At 38.8% G+C, this 16,659-nt stretch overlaps 2 protein-coding genes across 4 annotated transcripts; one reads left to right on the plus strand and one right to left on the minus strand.

Annotated features, from left to right (window-relative positions):
• Positions 1-121: 121 nt before the first annotated feature.
• LOC141349157 (uncharacterized) lies at positions 122-14,705 on the minus strand. Of its 2 annotated transcripts, XM_073871608.1 has the most exons (4): positions 14,573-14,705; positions 10,995-11,152; positions 10,439-10,787; positions 122-1,308 (listed from the first exon to the last, which is right to left on the minus strand). In XM_073871608.1, the coding sequence occupies exons 2-4, from the start codon at positions 11,145-11,147 to the stop codon at positions 224-226; spliced, it is 1,587 nt and encodes a 528-aa protein (XP_073727709.1). In that variant the 5' UTR covers positions 11,148-11,152; positions 14,573-14,705; the 3' UTR covers positions 122-223. The 2 variants fall into 2 exon arrangements, with proteins under 2 accessions (XP_073727709.1, XP_073727708.1); XM_073871607.1 differs by lacking the exon at positions 14,573-14,705 and having other exon boundaries at positions 10,995-11,273.
• On the plus strand, positions 14,206-16,514 carry LOC129424532 (E3 ubiquitin-protein ligase TRIM39). Of its 2 annotated transcripts, none has more exons than XM_055181241.2 (6): positions 14,206-14,736; positions 14,842-14,937; positions 15,051-15,281; positions 15,387-15,409; positions 15,493-15,611; positions 15,748-16,514. In XM_055181241.2, the coding sequence occupies exons 1-6, from the start codon at positions 14,347-14,349 to the stop codon at positions 16,269-16,271; spliced, it is 1,383 nt and encodes a 460-aa protein (XP_055037216.2). In that variant the 5' UTR covers positions 14,206-14,346; the 3' UTR covers positions 16,272-16,514. The 2 variants fall into 2 exon arrangements, with proteins under 2 accessions (XP_055037216.2, XP_073727714.1); XM_073871613.1 differs by having other exon boundaries at positions 15,892-16,514.
• The last annotated feature ends 145 nt before the right edge of the window (positions 16,515-16,659 follow it).

The following is a 16,659-nucleotide window of genomic DNA, read 5'->3' on the forward strand; positions in this document are numbered from 1 at the left end:
GTTTCTCAGACCAAAATAATAAACCAAAAGATGATACACCAACTTAACCCTGGTCATAGATTTGCGGTAACAAAGAATAAATCAAATGTACTTGTAGTCAATAATTCAGAGTTATGCAGAATAAATCCAAAATGACAATTTATTAGCAAGGTAAGAGCATCATAATACGAAAGCCAATTCAAAACACAAAGCATAAATAAAGTTTATAATCAATCAGTTGTAGTCACAAGATATGAATTCTCCGGTGAGTTACTAAACGATCATGTCGATTGAAACTCTTCCCACAAACACTACAATGATAAGGTTTCTCTCCAGTATGAATTCTTTCATGGGCTTTTAAGTTGCCTGACTGAGTAAACGTCTTCTCACAATAAGAGCATTTGTAAGGTTTTTCTCCAGTGTGAAGTCTGTGATGATAGCTGAAAGAAGGGAAACTTAAGAAGCTCTTACCACAGATCAAGCAGACATAAGGTTTCTCTCCAGTGTGAACTCTCTCGTGGGTTTTTAGGGTACTTAATAAAGCAAACATCTTCCCACACCGAGAGCATTTGTAAGGTTTTTCACCTGTATGAATTCTCTGGTGTGTCACTAAACTGTATTGTTGTGTAAAATTCTTACCACAAACATTACAGAGATAAGGTTTCTCTCCCTTGTGAACTCGCTCATGGGCTTGTAAGTTGCCTGACTGATTAAACCTCTTGTCACACTGAGAGCATTTGTAAGGTTTCTCACCTGTATGAGTTCTCTGGTGTATAACTAAACGGTTATGTTGATTAAAACTCTTTCCACAAACAGTACAGACATAAGGTTTCTCTCCAGTATGAATTCTCTCATGGGCTTTTAAGTTGCCTGACTTAGTAAATGTCCTCTCACACTGAGAGCATTTGTAAGGTTTTTCACCTGTATGAGTTTTCTGGTGTGACACTAAACTATCATATCGACTGAAACTCTTTTCACAAACACTACAGTGATAAGGTTTCTCTCCAGTGTGAATTCTTTGATGAGCATCAAGATTGTGTTTGCTGCTGAAATATTTGCCACATTCACTGCAGTGGAAAGACTTTTCACCACTGTGTCTCTTCATGTGAATTTGTAGCTGAGATAAGAAGTCAAAATTCTTCCCACATTGCTGACAGTCAAACTTCTTTTTCTTCTCTCTGTGACCTTCTGAATGAAGTTTCTCCTCTTGTAAGGTAGTAAAGTTGATCTCAGATGTTCTGCAGGTGAAGAGTTTCTGTTCTGTGTGTTTGCTCTCTTTTGATGTTGATGACGTTATTTCTCCTTCAGAACATGAATCATTCCTCTCATCTGTAAGGAACACAATAATAGAAACATCTTACATCAGGAGAGTAAATTCAGTTTCTGTACCAGTTATAGGGGTGAGTTGCATAAGCTAGACATACACCTGGGGCCTCATTTATAAAACTTTGCGTAGGATTTGCGTCAGAAGTGGCGTACGGATGAAACATAGGACGGGCGTACGCACAGAAATATTCGGATTTATAAAACCGTGCGCACGCACATCCTACGCATTCTTTCCTTAATAAATCACAATCAATTCTAAATGTAGCTCAGCTTTTGCGGCTTCATGACACGCCCATAGTTGCCCATAAATAGTCCGTGAAACGCCCACAAGTTAATATGCATTGATTGCGAAATCATGGCAAACACATAGAGGAAATGAAAAAAAACGTAAATTCACTCAATGTGAAGTAGAAGTTATCGTTGGCGAGGGGGAAAAGAGGAGAAAAACGTTGTTTGGAGGGCACAGTGTGGGCATTACGCATTGTGATGGGGCATTTTATTTCCATTCATTTAATTGCATCTGACAAGCTACAGATGTCGGTAATAATCGACGTGGAAATGGGACATTGTTCAGCGCAAATGTAATTTCTTGTTGCTTCCTGAATGGTTGAGACATACGCCATACATTGTTTTATCAAAAATAAAACACACTAAAGGCATATGCATGAATACCATAATTCCGTAGATTATGAAGATATGGTTTACTATGAAAACAACTTTCCCCAGTGGACAATTAATACATCTATCTATTTATTTATCTATCTATCTAACTATATATCTCCTTAATTATCTATCTATCTGTCTATGTAATTGCATCTATATCTGCTCCGCCAGACGGACACATTGACGAGAATATCAGTTTTGTACATTATTTCGTTCTGTTAACTATATTCTTTATGAGGATGAATTGCACAACATGCCAATATTATTGCAGAACATATTTCACTTTTCTTTTAGCAAATATGTGTTCATTTGAATTTCTGTTGTAATTTTCGATTTCTTTATTTTTTTGTTTCACTGCTGATCGATCAAACGGGTGTTCGTGTAGGCTGTTAATTGTAAGACTTGCTTTGTCAAGTGTTGTGTCGAACTCAGTTCCCCCTATGTTTCCCTTTAGTGTAGTGCTTTTATGGCGTTTTCATCACGTTACATTTAGAAAGATTAAAGATTTGAATTGGTTAGTAAAAAGGCATAATATCATGTATTTTATAATACAATTTATTAAATATTTCATACATTTGACAGTTTTCTATTAGGGTATTTCTTTTTGAAAATATAGCCTGTCTTTTTCTTTTTTTTCCTTTACTGGTCGTTTTAAAAATGTAATGTTTGCATACATAATTAAATAAATATTATACATATAATATGATTCATACTGTAAAAATAATTGACTTACCATTAAGAACAATACAGATACATTACAGAAATGCACACATATACATCTCAGTAGCCATTAAAACTTTAAATATATAAATAATAAAACCTATAACGTGATGAGGGCGCCATGGGGACACTACACTGAAGGGAAAAATAGGGGGACCATAGTGGCAACAGACTTCGACACAACAGAAGTCTTCATGTTATTTATGAGAGGTACTGTTGTCATTTTTACTTTCACTTTCACATGTTTCTTCCATCTGCCGTCGGTGTCGCCATTTCTCATTTCACCCGTTTTTGTGCGTACGCCTGGGTCAGAGCTTGCGTGACGGACAGCACATTTTCCCGTCAAGTTTGCTTTTTATAAATAACAACTATTGCGTAGAGAGTGGCGTACGCCTTCTTTTGTGCGTACGCAACGTTTATAAATGAGGCCCCTGGTCATACGCCTGGTCATAAGACTAGTCTAGATGTAAAATTTACATCTGTTTTACCATCTAAGTGTAGCAAACGTCTGAGACTGGGTTTAGATTAATCAAGGACCAGCCCTTAGTTATTTGAGGACATTTAATTTGTTTTGACAAATGTTAACTCCTATGCCTTTTAAAAAAAGTTGCCACTCAGCAGAAGCATTTTTTATGTTTTTCACAAAAGTTTAATGCCTTTAAGGGGATAGTTCGGCTAAAAATTATATTAAACCCATGATTTACTCATCCCCAAGCCATCCGAGATGCATATGTTCACTTTTTTTTAGACAAACACATTTTCAGTTATTTTAGAATATGTCTTAGATCTTTCTGTTGTTCAATGTAAATTTACAGGTCCAAAAAATGTGGATCCATCCTTTACAAAAGTAATCCCAATGGCTTCATGGGGATGAAAATAGCCTTCTGAGAGTAATCATGTGGTGTGCATATCTATATTCAAAACTTTATCAATGAAAATAACTAGCTTCTGGTAACGCCACCATCTAAGTGTGTCTGCATTCAAGATGAGCATGAACACATTTTGTGGAGGGTTCGCTGCTCTATGCCCCCCTACACATTTGTCATACGTCACCAAGAAAAGTGCGTACACTACGCTGATACTCTCTCCTGAATACAGAGAAGGTCAAGATAGCGGCACTACTGGAAGCTAGTTATATTAGTTTACAAAATTTTAAGAATATTTTAAGAATCATTTTTCATTTAAATGATAGAGAAATGATGTTGATGTTTTGTTTCATTATGGTGATCATTGTTTGTTTTTGTTGGACTCTTGACCTTTGACTTATACTTGCATACTAGTTTTTTGTGTTAAAATCACATTTGTTATGGCAAAAAGCAGCTGGTAATTTAGTATGATTGTTTTGGTTAGTTTCTGATAGAATGTCATTTATGTTATACTTCTCGACTGAACAAAAAAAGACATCAACATTTAAGATGACATGGGTGAGTAAATTATCAGGACTTTTTTATGAAAGTGGAATATTCCTTTAATGACCAACTGCTGAGAGAGTGCTGGATCTCACATAAAGAAAAATAAACTTTGATGAGTTATTTAATTAATTAGATGATCTTTACCATTAGAACCACGTACCATCCACCACAGAATTGTACTATTAAAGCTACAGTCGGCAACTCTGGAGAATTGAGATGATTTGGATGTTTACAATTTTCATGCCCCTCCCACACTAGCACGAGCAACCTCCCTTCGAGCTCGTCCTCGTCATTGCGTGTGCAAGCATACTTAGATTACACTCAGAAATACAATCAATGGTTGATAAAGCACAATTACCTTTTGAAAATAAATGTGGCAAGCTCTGCATCCAGCTTGAACCCTTTAGAATCTCATAAACCTCTCCAACTTTCAAATGCCGGTTCGATATTGATCCTAGCTTTATTATGGGCACGGTCGATTTCTATCTTTGTTTTCTTGGTTGTTTTCCTAGCTCTGGTTGTTAACCAAGGAATCAGAAGTTTGTTAGTGAATGTTTTCTCCGCCATCACGCTGCGTTCAATCCAATACATCTGTTAACTTCAGTCAGATGCATGTGATATTGTAACACTCTCGAGGGAAGAGGGTACATCTGTGGTGTGTGCAGGAACTGTGATTGACAGGCAGATTTTACACAGCCCTGCACTGATTGGACCAGATGAACCGAAAGTGATGGATTTTTACATAACAAATGACAGGCGGAGGTAGAAGCACAGGTTTTTTCTTAAACCGTCTAATTTATGTTGTTCTATCGGAGCAGTGTCGGTTTCGGTGAATGTGATCAAACAAATCAAACTGTTTATACATGCAAAGTTAATGAACCAGGAAAATACTAGCAACAAAATGTCAAGGATCAACAGTCCAACTAAAACAAACACTGTTTACCATAATGGTAACTTATGCAAGGGTTACTTATACTCAAGCAAGTCTCTACTTCATCCAACCTACAGGTCTGGTAATCTTTTAGATCTTATCTACACACGCTGCTGTTCCACTTACCACACCCAGATCATCCCACAACACATATCTGATCACTTCCACATTACTCTTGAGCTTAACCTAACTCCCCCAGTCACTGCACACGATCCCCCATTGGTCACATTCCGGCACAACCTGTGCACGCCCTCTCCCTCCCGCTTATACTTTGTGGTCACTTCCACGCTCCCTCCTCCCAACCAGCTCTCTCTGTTAGATACTGACAACGCCACCGACACACTTTGTTCCACTCTTACCTCCTACTTAGACACATTATGCCCTCTGGCACCGGCCCAGGCCACACCACCTGCCCCTTGGCTCTCTGAGGTTCTCCATGAGCATTGCCCCACACTCAGGGCTGCAGAGAGGAAGTGGCACAGATCAAAAGATCCTTCTGACCTCTGTCTCTATCAGTCTCTTCTTGCCTCCTTCTCCACGGATATCTCCTCTGCTAAGACCTTATACTACCATTCAAAGATTTAACAACTCACCTGACTGTCACACTCTCTTCAAGACCTTCTCTACTCTTCTTTGTCCCCCTGCCCCCACCTTTATCCAACTACACTGCTGATGATTTTGCTTCCTTCTTTGTGAAGAAAACGAAAACTATCAGCAGTCAGTTCTCCGAGCCGTCACTTCTTGTGCATGCTCAAACCTCTGAGACATGCTCCCTCCCCTCCTTCTCTCTCCTATCTGAAACAGATGTTTCCAAGGTCTTTGCTTTTAACCACCCGACTACTTGCCTGCTAGATCCCATACCCACCCTTCTCCTTCAGGCCATCTCTCGCTGTCAGTTATCCCTGCTCTCACCCATATTATCACTTCATCCCTTTCCACTGTCAGCTTCCCAGTAGCATCTAAAGAGGCTTGGATAACCCCGCTGCTAAAGAAACCCACACTCAATCCTGCTATGCTAGAAACCCGTTTCTCTTCTTCCCTTCATCACCAAGACTCTTGAATGTGTGGTGTTCGACCAGCTCTCCTCTTTCTTCACACAAAATAACCTCCTGGATAGCAATCAGTCTGGTTTCAAAAGGGGTCACTCCACTGAGACTGCGCTGCTCTCAGTCATTAAAGCGCTTAGGCAGGCAAGGGCAGCCTCCAAATCGTCTGTGCTGATCTTACTGGATCTATCTGTGGCTTTTGACATGGTCAATCACCGCATCTTCCTGTCGACCCTCATGGCTATGGGTGTCTCTGACACAGCGCTTCTATGGTTCAAGTCGTACCTCTCAGGCAGGTCATTTCGGGTATCCTGGAGAGGTGACGTCTGCATACCCCAACGTCTCGATACCAGGGTGCCTCAAGGCTCTGTGCTTGGACCACTGCTCTTTTCAATATACATGACATCCTTGGGCTCTGTCATTCAAAAACATGGCTTTTCGTACCACTGCTATGCAGACGACACTCAACTCCACTTGTTGTTCCACCCTGAGGATCCAACAGTTTCTGCCCACTTCTCGGCATGCCTGAGAGACATCTCACTCTGGATGAAGGATCACCATCTCCAGCTTAACCTTGCGAAGACAGAACTGCTTGTCATATCATTTGAAACAAAGATTCAGCAAAACCTTTCTATTCAGCTAGGTTCTTCAACCATCACGCCTTCCATGATGGCCAAAAACCTGGGAGTGGTCATTGATGATCAGCTTAGCTTCACAGAGCATGTTGCCAGCACTGCGCGCACTTGTAGATTCATCCTCTACAATATTAGGAAAATTTGACCTTTCCTAAATGAGCGCGCTACCCAGGTCATAGCCAAGGTCTTGTCCTGTCCAGGCTGGACTACTGCAATGCGCTACTGGCTGAGCTTCCAGTCTGCACAACCAAACCCCTACAGATGATTCAACACGCAGTGGCAATTGTGGTCTTCAATGCGCCAAAGAGGCGCACGTCACTCCTCTCTTTGTCAAGTAACACTGGCTTCCTATAGCAGCTCGCATTAAATTTAAAGCTCTGCTCCTGGCCTTTAAAGCCACCACTGGGTCACCACCCCCTTACCTTCACTTACTAATACAGCCTTATGTACCCTCTCGATCCCTGCGCTCTGCCACAGAGCGACGGCTTGTGGTGCCATCTCAAAATGGGAAAACACACTAGCACAGTGGTTCTCAACTCCAGTCCTCGGGACCCACTGCTCTGCACATTTTGGATGTCTCCCCTTATATAACACACCTGATTCAGATCATCAGCTCGTTATGATAGATTCCATGAACTGAACTGAGTGTTTCAGATATGAGAGACATCCAAAATGTGCAGAGCAGTGGGTCCCGAGGACTGGAGTTGAGAACCACTGCACTAGCAAATACCTTCTGAGGAGCTGTTCCACAACTGTGGAATGATCTCCCGGTCGTGACATGATCTGCTGACTCTGTAGCTGTCTTTAAGAATCGGCTAAAAACCCATCTCTTTCGCCATTACCTCACTTCCTAATATAGGACTTACTATCTTTCTCTATTTTTTCTTTCTCTTTAGCTGTACACTTAAAAAAAAATTACTAACCAGCCGTCGTCTATACTGTGTTGGACTTGATGAGACTATTTCCGGTGCACTTATGTATTGCTGTTCTTGTGTTGCTATAATTGGTTCTATTGTTTACCTCAATTGTAAGTCGCTTTGGACAAAAGCATATGTTAAATGTAAATGTACTGAGTAGCCTTTTACAGTAATGAACAGTTCACCTTTGTTGATTCTCCTAATAAACATCTTCATGTAAATGCATTTATTGGTATTTCAATGGCATCTATTTCATCCACGATAAAACACACAAACACAATCTTTTAACCCTGCTGCTGTGTGTGGTCGACTGGACTGCGAGATTGGTGTCCGACTTAAAGCGTAACTAAACCCCTGGTCAGAGCCTGACTCTACCCACTGGCAATATTTGAAAAGTGCAAGAAAAGTGGGCAGATCCCAACGGAGATAAAGGGGAAGAACAAAGCTCGTACCAAGTTTGTGGTGAGATCGTAACAAGGGCGTGGTGAGCTTGAACCTGCTCATGTCAAGTTATTTTTTGGACCCAACATCCAATAGGAAAATTCAACTGCAGTAGCCACCGTTCAACCTGAAGAGGGCAGCACTCAAGACATTTTTAAACCATATATTGTGGTATTGAAACACTTTATATCCAAATGTCAAAAAAACTTACTAAAATCAATGAACAGCACTAATAAACCATCATTCTTACGGATCATTAACTAAAAAAATTGGTTTAGGGTTTAGTTACTCTTTAAAAGCTCTTTATTCTCTCCTCCTCTCACTGCAGCCGCCTGCTCTCATCTAAATTTTAGGCAAGGCAAGTTGCATCTCAAACAAGCCTATTATCTGCAAAATCAGATACTTATAAGGCAGTAATACTAGAGATCTTTGTATAGCAACCCAAGCACATCAGCGCATACAAAGAGTCCTCAAGCTCTCATTTTTAAGAGTACCGCCTGGTGTGTTCAACTGCCTAAAAACCTTTGGGTTTAATAATTTACTCTTATGTCCATTAGGCATAGCTTGACATTTGAGCTGTTTGACAATAAATATAAACAATAGTTATATTAAAGTTAAGAGGTTTAATGCTTAACCCACTATATACACTGCAAGAAAAAATATCTACAGTGTTAGTTAATTTTAGGACTTTTTTCACTTTTAAATCACAGTAACAACAAATGGAAAATTCCAAGGCAGTGAACATTACCTTCCCTGTCAAAAATACAGGTACCAAAGCTGTCACTGGAGCAGTACCTTATAAAAAAGGTACAAATATGTACCATTTAGGTACAAATATGTATATTTGAACTACCAATATTAGGGGTGGGAATCGCTTGGACCCTCATGAATTGACTCAGAATCGATTCTTAGGGTCCCGATTCGATTCAGAATCGATTCTTGACGTACTAATTTGCATATCTGTGATGTCTTTACGTCACATTTGCTCTCAAAGCCAGGTTAATGTTTGCGCTTTTGCTACTAGTCTCTGAACTGTCATATACTGTACTTGCAACTAAGAGATAAATAATGTAATTCTTATATACATATATGTCCTGTTTCTGTTGTAAGACATTAAAACCAGTAAAAATAGTAATTAAACGTGACATATTAATTCTATATGTTAACCGGAATTAACTTCCATTAACTGACTAACTTTAAGCGTCTAATCAACATCATTTTACACAGTGATTGGCAGTATTACTGTATTTATACGAGCAAACGAGAGAGGGAGAGAGGCAGCGTAGCGCTGATTTGAATGCTTCTGATACTGTTGTAATTTTCTAGTTTGTTTTACTAAACCGTATCTCCGCTATTTTAAGGAGTACTCGACATGTACTCAATGATTTTTTTAAAAACTCCTCAAAAAGAATAGAGATATATGCAGTATAGTCCTACAAGCATTTAAAGTGTTCTTTCTCTTCTGCTCTTGTAAGCTTCGCTTGGTGCTCGTGCAGTGCGCGCTCTCTTAAGTTGTCCGTGTGCATCACCGCTCCCCCACTTGAGTTCCGCCTTTTGTTTCTGATAACGTCACGTTATTATTTTGTAAAATAACATATAAAGGGCTCGTTATAGTCGTGCGTAGGTCCTACGGCGTAGCAGCGACGGCGTAGGTTCCGCGTTGGTTTTCATTTATACTTTTGCGTTGTCGTCCGCGTCAACGTGCAAACACACGCGCGACCGCTGGTAGGCAGTATCCATGCGTGTAACCACAGTAGCAGCACAAACGTGAAAGAAGAAGAAGAAGAAGCTAAGCAAGTTAACCCACAAACGAAGAAGAAACAGCAATTTGTTGTGTATAATTTGAGAAGACCAGCAATGATGGAAGTAAATAAACAGTGACTTTTGATGCAGTTTGAGTTAAATCACTCCTCAACTTGGCTCATCTCTGTTTTCACCGTCACAAACGGAAATACCTATGACACAGTTTTTTACCTGACGGGAGGGGTTCTGGTAGACCAATCACAGCGCTGGCGGTCCGCGTAGATCTGACGTGCTGTTAAATTTTTTGTGAGGTGCGCGTCAGGCTACGCAGAGCTACGCACAGGCTACGTAGCTACGGCGTAGAACCTACGCACGACTATAAATCGCCCTTAAGAATCAATTCTTGACATTTGTGAATCGATTCACAATCGGCCCACGTCCGAATCGTGATTCATCTAAGAATCAATTTTTTTGTCCCACCCCTAACCAATATGTACCTTTGAAGTACTAATATGAACTCTTTGGGTAAAAAAGTGTAGTTTTTGAAAGGGTTCTGTCCCAGTGACAACTTGTGTACCTTTATTTCTGAGAGTGTTCAGTGAAAATACAACACAAAGAAACATACCTGAAGGAATAAAATCATCACCACAGCCCTCATTTTCATCATCATCATCATGATCTTCCTCTTTTGTGGCTTCAGTTATTATTTCCGTGGGTTCAGTTTTCATTTCCGTGGGTTCAGTTTTCATTTCTGTGGGTTCAGTTTTTATTTCGGTGGGTTCAGTTTCGATCTTCATCGTGAGGTTCGTGTAGTCGATCTGCTGCTGTTCTCCAGCGTTACAGACAGATTCCAGAGACTCTGTGGAGGTTTGATCCTCCTTTAAGCCCTCATTACTGTCACACACTGTTGTGTCCTGAGCGTCTGTGGACTTTGACTCAGTATAACAGAGTAAAGACAGACTGAGCTCAGAGTCCTGTGTGGAAGATTCACAACAAACCACACACACACACACACACAGACACGCGCACGCACGCACGCACGCACGCACGCACGCACGCACGCACGCACGCACGCACACACGCACACACACACACACACACACACACAAATAATAATAAGAGAGTAATAATAAAAGATTTGATGTTGTCAAACAGGTAAATGATGTTTAAGCTGTACAAACCTCTCTCTTCAGTCCTTCATCTCCTCTTAATCTCAGCTTTGTCTCCAGTAACGCCACCTCTTTCTTCAGCTGAGAGATTTCTGTGATGAAATCATCAATATCCAGCATGGACAGATCAGTTCCTACTGATTTACAGCACATCTCATCCATCATCAACACTAAAATACACAGAAACAAGACTCTGTTTACACTCAATAAAACACTAAAGAGATAAAAACACTGATGATACACAAACACATCACTCGCGAGCTCTTTCTTTCTTTAGTGGGTTTAATGGCGGGCAGCGCCTCCTGCTGTACTGGAGAGAGAAGACACTGCTCTGTTTCTCATTTGTCTTTGAAATACATCGTATTTTAAGTGTATAAACATGCATGTCAATATTATAATGATTAATGTGTTGTGATATTTTTTATTACGCTTATATTCATTATTGGGCTTTATAAATGTGCTGCTGTTATGCTAAAGAGTTGATTATTAAAACTGTATGTGTTGATGCAATGTCACCTCCTACTGGCTGTAAACATCACAAAGGTCAACATTTCTGTGTTTTATATTTAAAGCTCTGAAAGTAATAATCTCTCGGCTTCGCCCAGAAATGCCTCATATTAAAAAACTGTCTTTACATGACGATATATATGACTGATTGTGAACAATAATATTGATAAATAGTTGGACAATACTTACTGGGAAATGTTACACGCACAAATCAAAATACATATAAGTAAAGCCTTTATTTTGTGCATTTCATAATGATTTAGTTTTTTATACTTATAAGCCCTTAAAATTGTGCAAAACTAAAATGGCATTAAATATTTCTCCATTATAAAAATCAAAAGCCCTAGCACTCGAAATTTGTTTTGTTCATACTTTTATATCAGATTTATTCTGCTTTGCTTGATGTATGCGCCTGTTCCTTACATTACAATGTAAATGTGTTTAATTATATATTTATATTTTGGTGCCATGTTGTTTGTACATGATGGCAGGCCGTTTCTCAAACGGAAGTCCGCATCCTCTGAAGGACACAGCCTGCATACGTCATCAAGCCTGATTTATTTTAGTTATCTGAGCATTTCATTCGCAGTTTCGCACGTCAAAAGCATATTACAACAATTTACGACTAACTTAGTGTAATAGTAAACTTTATAATTGTTAATATTCTGAAATAAGACCGTCTTTATGACGTATGCAGCGGCAGCCTGGAAATGCGACCTACGAACGATGCAGCCTTCGGCTTGAGAAACAGCCGATAAGTGTTGAATAGAGACGTTCAGTGTGGATGCGGAATTTAAGAATATGGACCAATCAGGTAGCAGCCACTCCAGCGAATCAACCAATCAGGAGCAAGATTTTGATTTTTTTTTAATGGCTCTAGGTTTGGTTTAAACAATTGAGCATAGAAACTTATAATGTACAACGCCTTTAGGAAGATAATTTAGAACATTGAGGGAAGTATAGAGTACTTATAACATTTATTAAAGAAATACGACTATATGCGATCATTTTGTTTCTTGCATATCTGTGCTCGTCATTCCAGTTCAGTAGGTGGCGGTAGTGCACCAGAAGTTGGTTTGCCAGCCGCCATTAAACAAAAGAAGAAGTTGTTTTGATTAGGGATAGGCCTATTTCACAATATGGCGGCCGAGACCGGATGTAGGTAAAACGCATTTCCGGTCGCGCCGTCGCCGGCTAGGATCTCATTCATTCATTCATTATCATAATCATAATGGACCGCCAACAGCTCGTTTTTTCTCAGACATTAAATAATTTACCTAAAGTAAGAAAAGCAGATGTTGTCCGTTTTGTTGATAGTTTTCAGGGAGAGGTAAGAAGATCAAAATTAGATGAAGGGTAAAAATGTTTTTGAGCAATTTATTTTTGATTATCAAGGTAGGTGTTATGCTAGGCAGTTATCATGGCAGAACGATCAATGTTGTTTTATGGATGATTTAAAAGTGTTCTTAATAAAAAATAATTTAAAAAACTTGTTAACTGTGTATTTGTGTGTGTTCAGTCACAAACATTATTTCAGGGAAAATTGTTATTAGGGCCAGGTGTTATAGGTCGTTACGAAAGTGAGAGGAACCACATCAGCTTGAGGTAAATAATAAGTTACTGGATGTAATAATGAATGGTATGTTTTCTGATAAACAGATTGTTTCCAATGTATTACTTATATCAATGTATGTATTAAAAGAAGCTAAATAGTTTTGTAATAACAGCAGCACCAACAGTTAAGTTACCATTAACATAACATAGCTTTTACATTATAATGGTCATTGTAACGCTTGTACATTGTTTAGGGCATTTAAAATTATATTAAAAAGTTGGTAATATAAAATGTACACACAAAATAAGTAAATAAATAAATTAGAATGATGTCATTGTATGTTAGTATGAAATATGTTATTTTAAGTGTTTTTCCCCAGTAGATGGCAGCAAACTTTGACTAGACTGGGTCAATGCAAATCTTTACATGGAATTGGACTAGAAATTTTAATATTGTACAAGTAGAATTATAAATCTAAAATGTAGCTACAAATACACATTGTACTGTTGGGAGCAAATAGTTCAGTGTACTTCTTAAATGAACAGCAAAACAAATAAATATGTAAAATACATGAAGGTTTTTCTATCACGTTCTTCAGATGACACTTGAAACCATCACCCCACCTGCACTGACAGCATAGACATGCTCATGTGCTGCTGGAAGAAGTTTGTGCAACCATCTGGTTGCATTGCTTTATCAGACAGCACATTTTAGTACGCTAGGCATCAAGACTGTTCCAGCTGCCATTAAAATATAATGGTAAAATATAATAAAATAAGACAACAACTCATCTTTCAAACACATTTAATAAATCATCAGTTAATCCACAGCCTGGGGAGTAAGGTATTTACGAACAGACTCGGGGTGGACGCGGACTTCATTCTCCGTGAAGTGCATAACACACACAAAATTGCTGTCCCTCCTCACTGTAAATGATGCTCCCTCATCTCTTCGAATAGCCCAAATTCAACGCTTTTTTGCATTTTCATCGCTCGGAAAGCTGTGAAATGACAAGTATTGTTGTTTTTTCTTTGAATTTAAACACAAAGGCACGCTAAAAGACTGACTACTTTTAGTCTCCGCCATTGTTGTGGAAAGGCTTTCACCGGAATAGCTTTCACCGGAAATGCGTTTTACCTACATCCGGTCTCGGCCGCCATATTGTGAAATAGGCCTATTAGGGAGCGTTTATGTTATTCTGCAGTCTTTTGATGTTGTTAATGTTTATCTGCGATTTGTTTGATTTATAAATGTACTAAACTGAAAATGAAACTTTGAAAGATTTTGATGTGAAGCTTATAAATGACGTCTAAATCTTTTTCTGAGGAGGATTTCTCTTGTCCTGTGTGCTGTGATATTTTTACAAATCCTGTTCTGCTGTCTTGTAGTCACAGTATCTGTAAAGACTGTATTCAGAGATTCTGGGAAAGTAAAGGATTTCAAGAATGTCCAGTTTGCAGAAGAAGATCTTCAAAGGATGAACCTCCAATAAATTTAGCTTTGAAGAATCTGTGTGAGACTTTCTTACAGGAGAGAAGTCAGAGATCTTCATCAGTTTGTCATCTTCACAATGAGAAACTCAAACTCTTCTGTCTGGATGATCAACAGCCGGTGTGTTTGGTGTGTCGAGACTCCAGAACTCACAACAACCACAAATTCTGTCCTGTCGATGAAGCTGTCATTGATAATAAGGTCTGATCAATAATATTCAAAACATTTCATCACATTAATAACATCAAGAACTGATAGACATCTTCACAATGACAAATAAATAACAATAATGTTGATTTCTTTCAGGAGAAACTCAAAACTGCATTAAAACCCTTACAGGAGAAACTGAGAATATTTGAGAAGAATAAACAGAATTTGGATGAAACTGCAGAACATATAAAGGTTTGAATGAAACATAATGTGAATCAATGTTGTACAACACAAGTATTTTGTAAATGTATGTATTGATCCAGATCTGATTCAGTCATTATATGTTTCTGTGTGAAATGTATCAGATTCAGGCTGAACGCACAGAGAAGCAGATTCATGAAGAGTTTGAGAAACTTCACCAACTTCTACATGATGAAGAATCAGTCAGAATAACAGCACTGAGAGAGGAAGAGGAGCAGAAGAGTCAGATGATGAAGGAGAAGATTGAGAAGATGAGCAGTGAGATTTCATCTCTTTCACACACAATCAGAGTCATAGAGAAGCAGATGACAGCTGAAGATGTTTCATTCCTACAGGTGAGAAGAAAGAACTTCAATCTTCATTCTACAAATCTATGATTGTCATTTTCAAACATTCAAGTGAAATGTAATGAATAATCTGCATGTGTGTGTTTTTAACAGGACTTTAAGAGCACAATGGAGAGGTTTGTATTGTGTTTGCTGTTTCTCTCAGTGATTGTGAATCTAAACTCACAGCAGAATCTCAGACTCCTGAATGTTCTTCCAGAGTTCAGTGTAGAACGTCAGATCCAGAAGACATCTCAGGAATGATGATCAATGTAGCAAAACATCTCAGCAACCTGAAGTTTACTGTCATACACAAGATGAAGGAGAAAGTTGAATACAGTGAGTTCAAAATACAACACTGACTTCAGATTTACTCTCATCATCAACATTTATCTCTTGAGTGTGTGTGTGTCTCTCTCTCTCTCTCTCTCTCTCTCTCTCTCTCTCTCTCTCTCTCTCTCTCTCTCTCTCTCAGTTCCAGTGACTTTGGACCCAAACACTGCTGACCGTCGTCTCCTTCTGTCTGATGATCTGACCAGTGTGAGACGCAGTAAAGATGCAGCGCTGCTACCTGATAATCCAGAGAGATTTAATTTATCTGTATGTGTTTTGGGTTCAGAGAGCTTTAACTCAGGGATTCACTGCTGGGATGTTCAGGTTGGAGACAACACACGCTGGGGTTTGGGTGTGATGACAGAATCTGCAGAGAAAAAGAATGACATATCAACCAGGAGTGGAGTCTGGTATGTGAAGTATTACTCTGGTAAATACTCTGCATTCATTACACCAGAAACAGAGAGTCATCTCTCAGTGAAAGTGAAACTGGAGAGAATCAGAGTTGAGTTGGATTATGAGAGAGGAAAACTGTCATTCTCTGATCCTCTCACTAACACACACATACACACTTTCACACACACATTTACTGAAAGAGTTTATCCATGGTTCAGTGTTGACTGTAATATTTCTCCTCTGGTGATCTTACCAGTAAAATCCTCTTAAAAACTCTGAATCAGGGATTTAATTTGAGATTTTGTTTATAAAACAGTTTGAGGTTGTTTGGTGATAAAGTTAATTAAGTTGTTGTTTTTGTTGACTGTATTGATTGTGTTATAATTGATATTGTTAATTGACGCCGCTGATATTGAATGCAGTCGTGTTTAAAGAAACACATGGAGTTACACAGACTGATATAAAAAAACTGTATTATCATTATACAAATAAACATGATGTGAGATATCTCAATGTTTTCATGTCTGTTTCATATTTGAAGTAGAAAATCATCTGACTGTTATATCTGCAGTGTTTCTGTCATCAGATGAACAAATGACAGACAGATATTAATATTCAAGCACAGATATTTACTTCAGAAGAGCTCTGTGGATGTTAT

Source organism: Misgurnus anguillicaudatus, chromosome 9, assembly GCF_027580225.2.
Source record: "Misgurnus anguillicaudatus chromosome 9, ASM2758022v2, whole genome shotgun sequence".
NCBI lineage: Eukaryota > Metazoa > Chordata > Actinopteri > Cypriniformes > Cobitidae > Misgurnus > Misgurnus anguillicaudatus.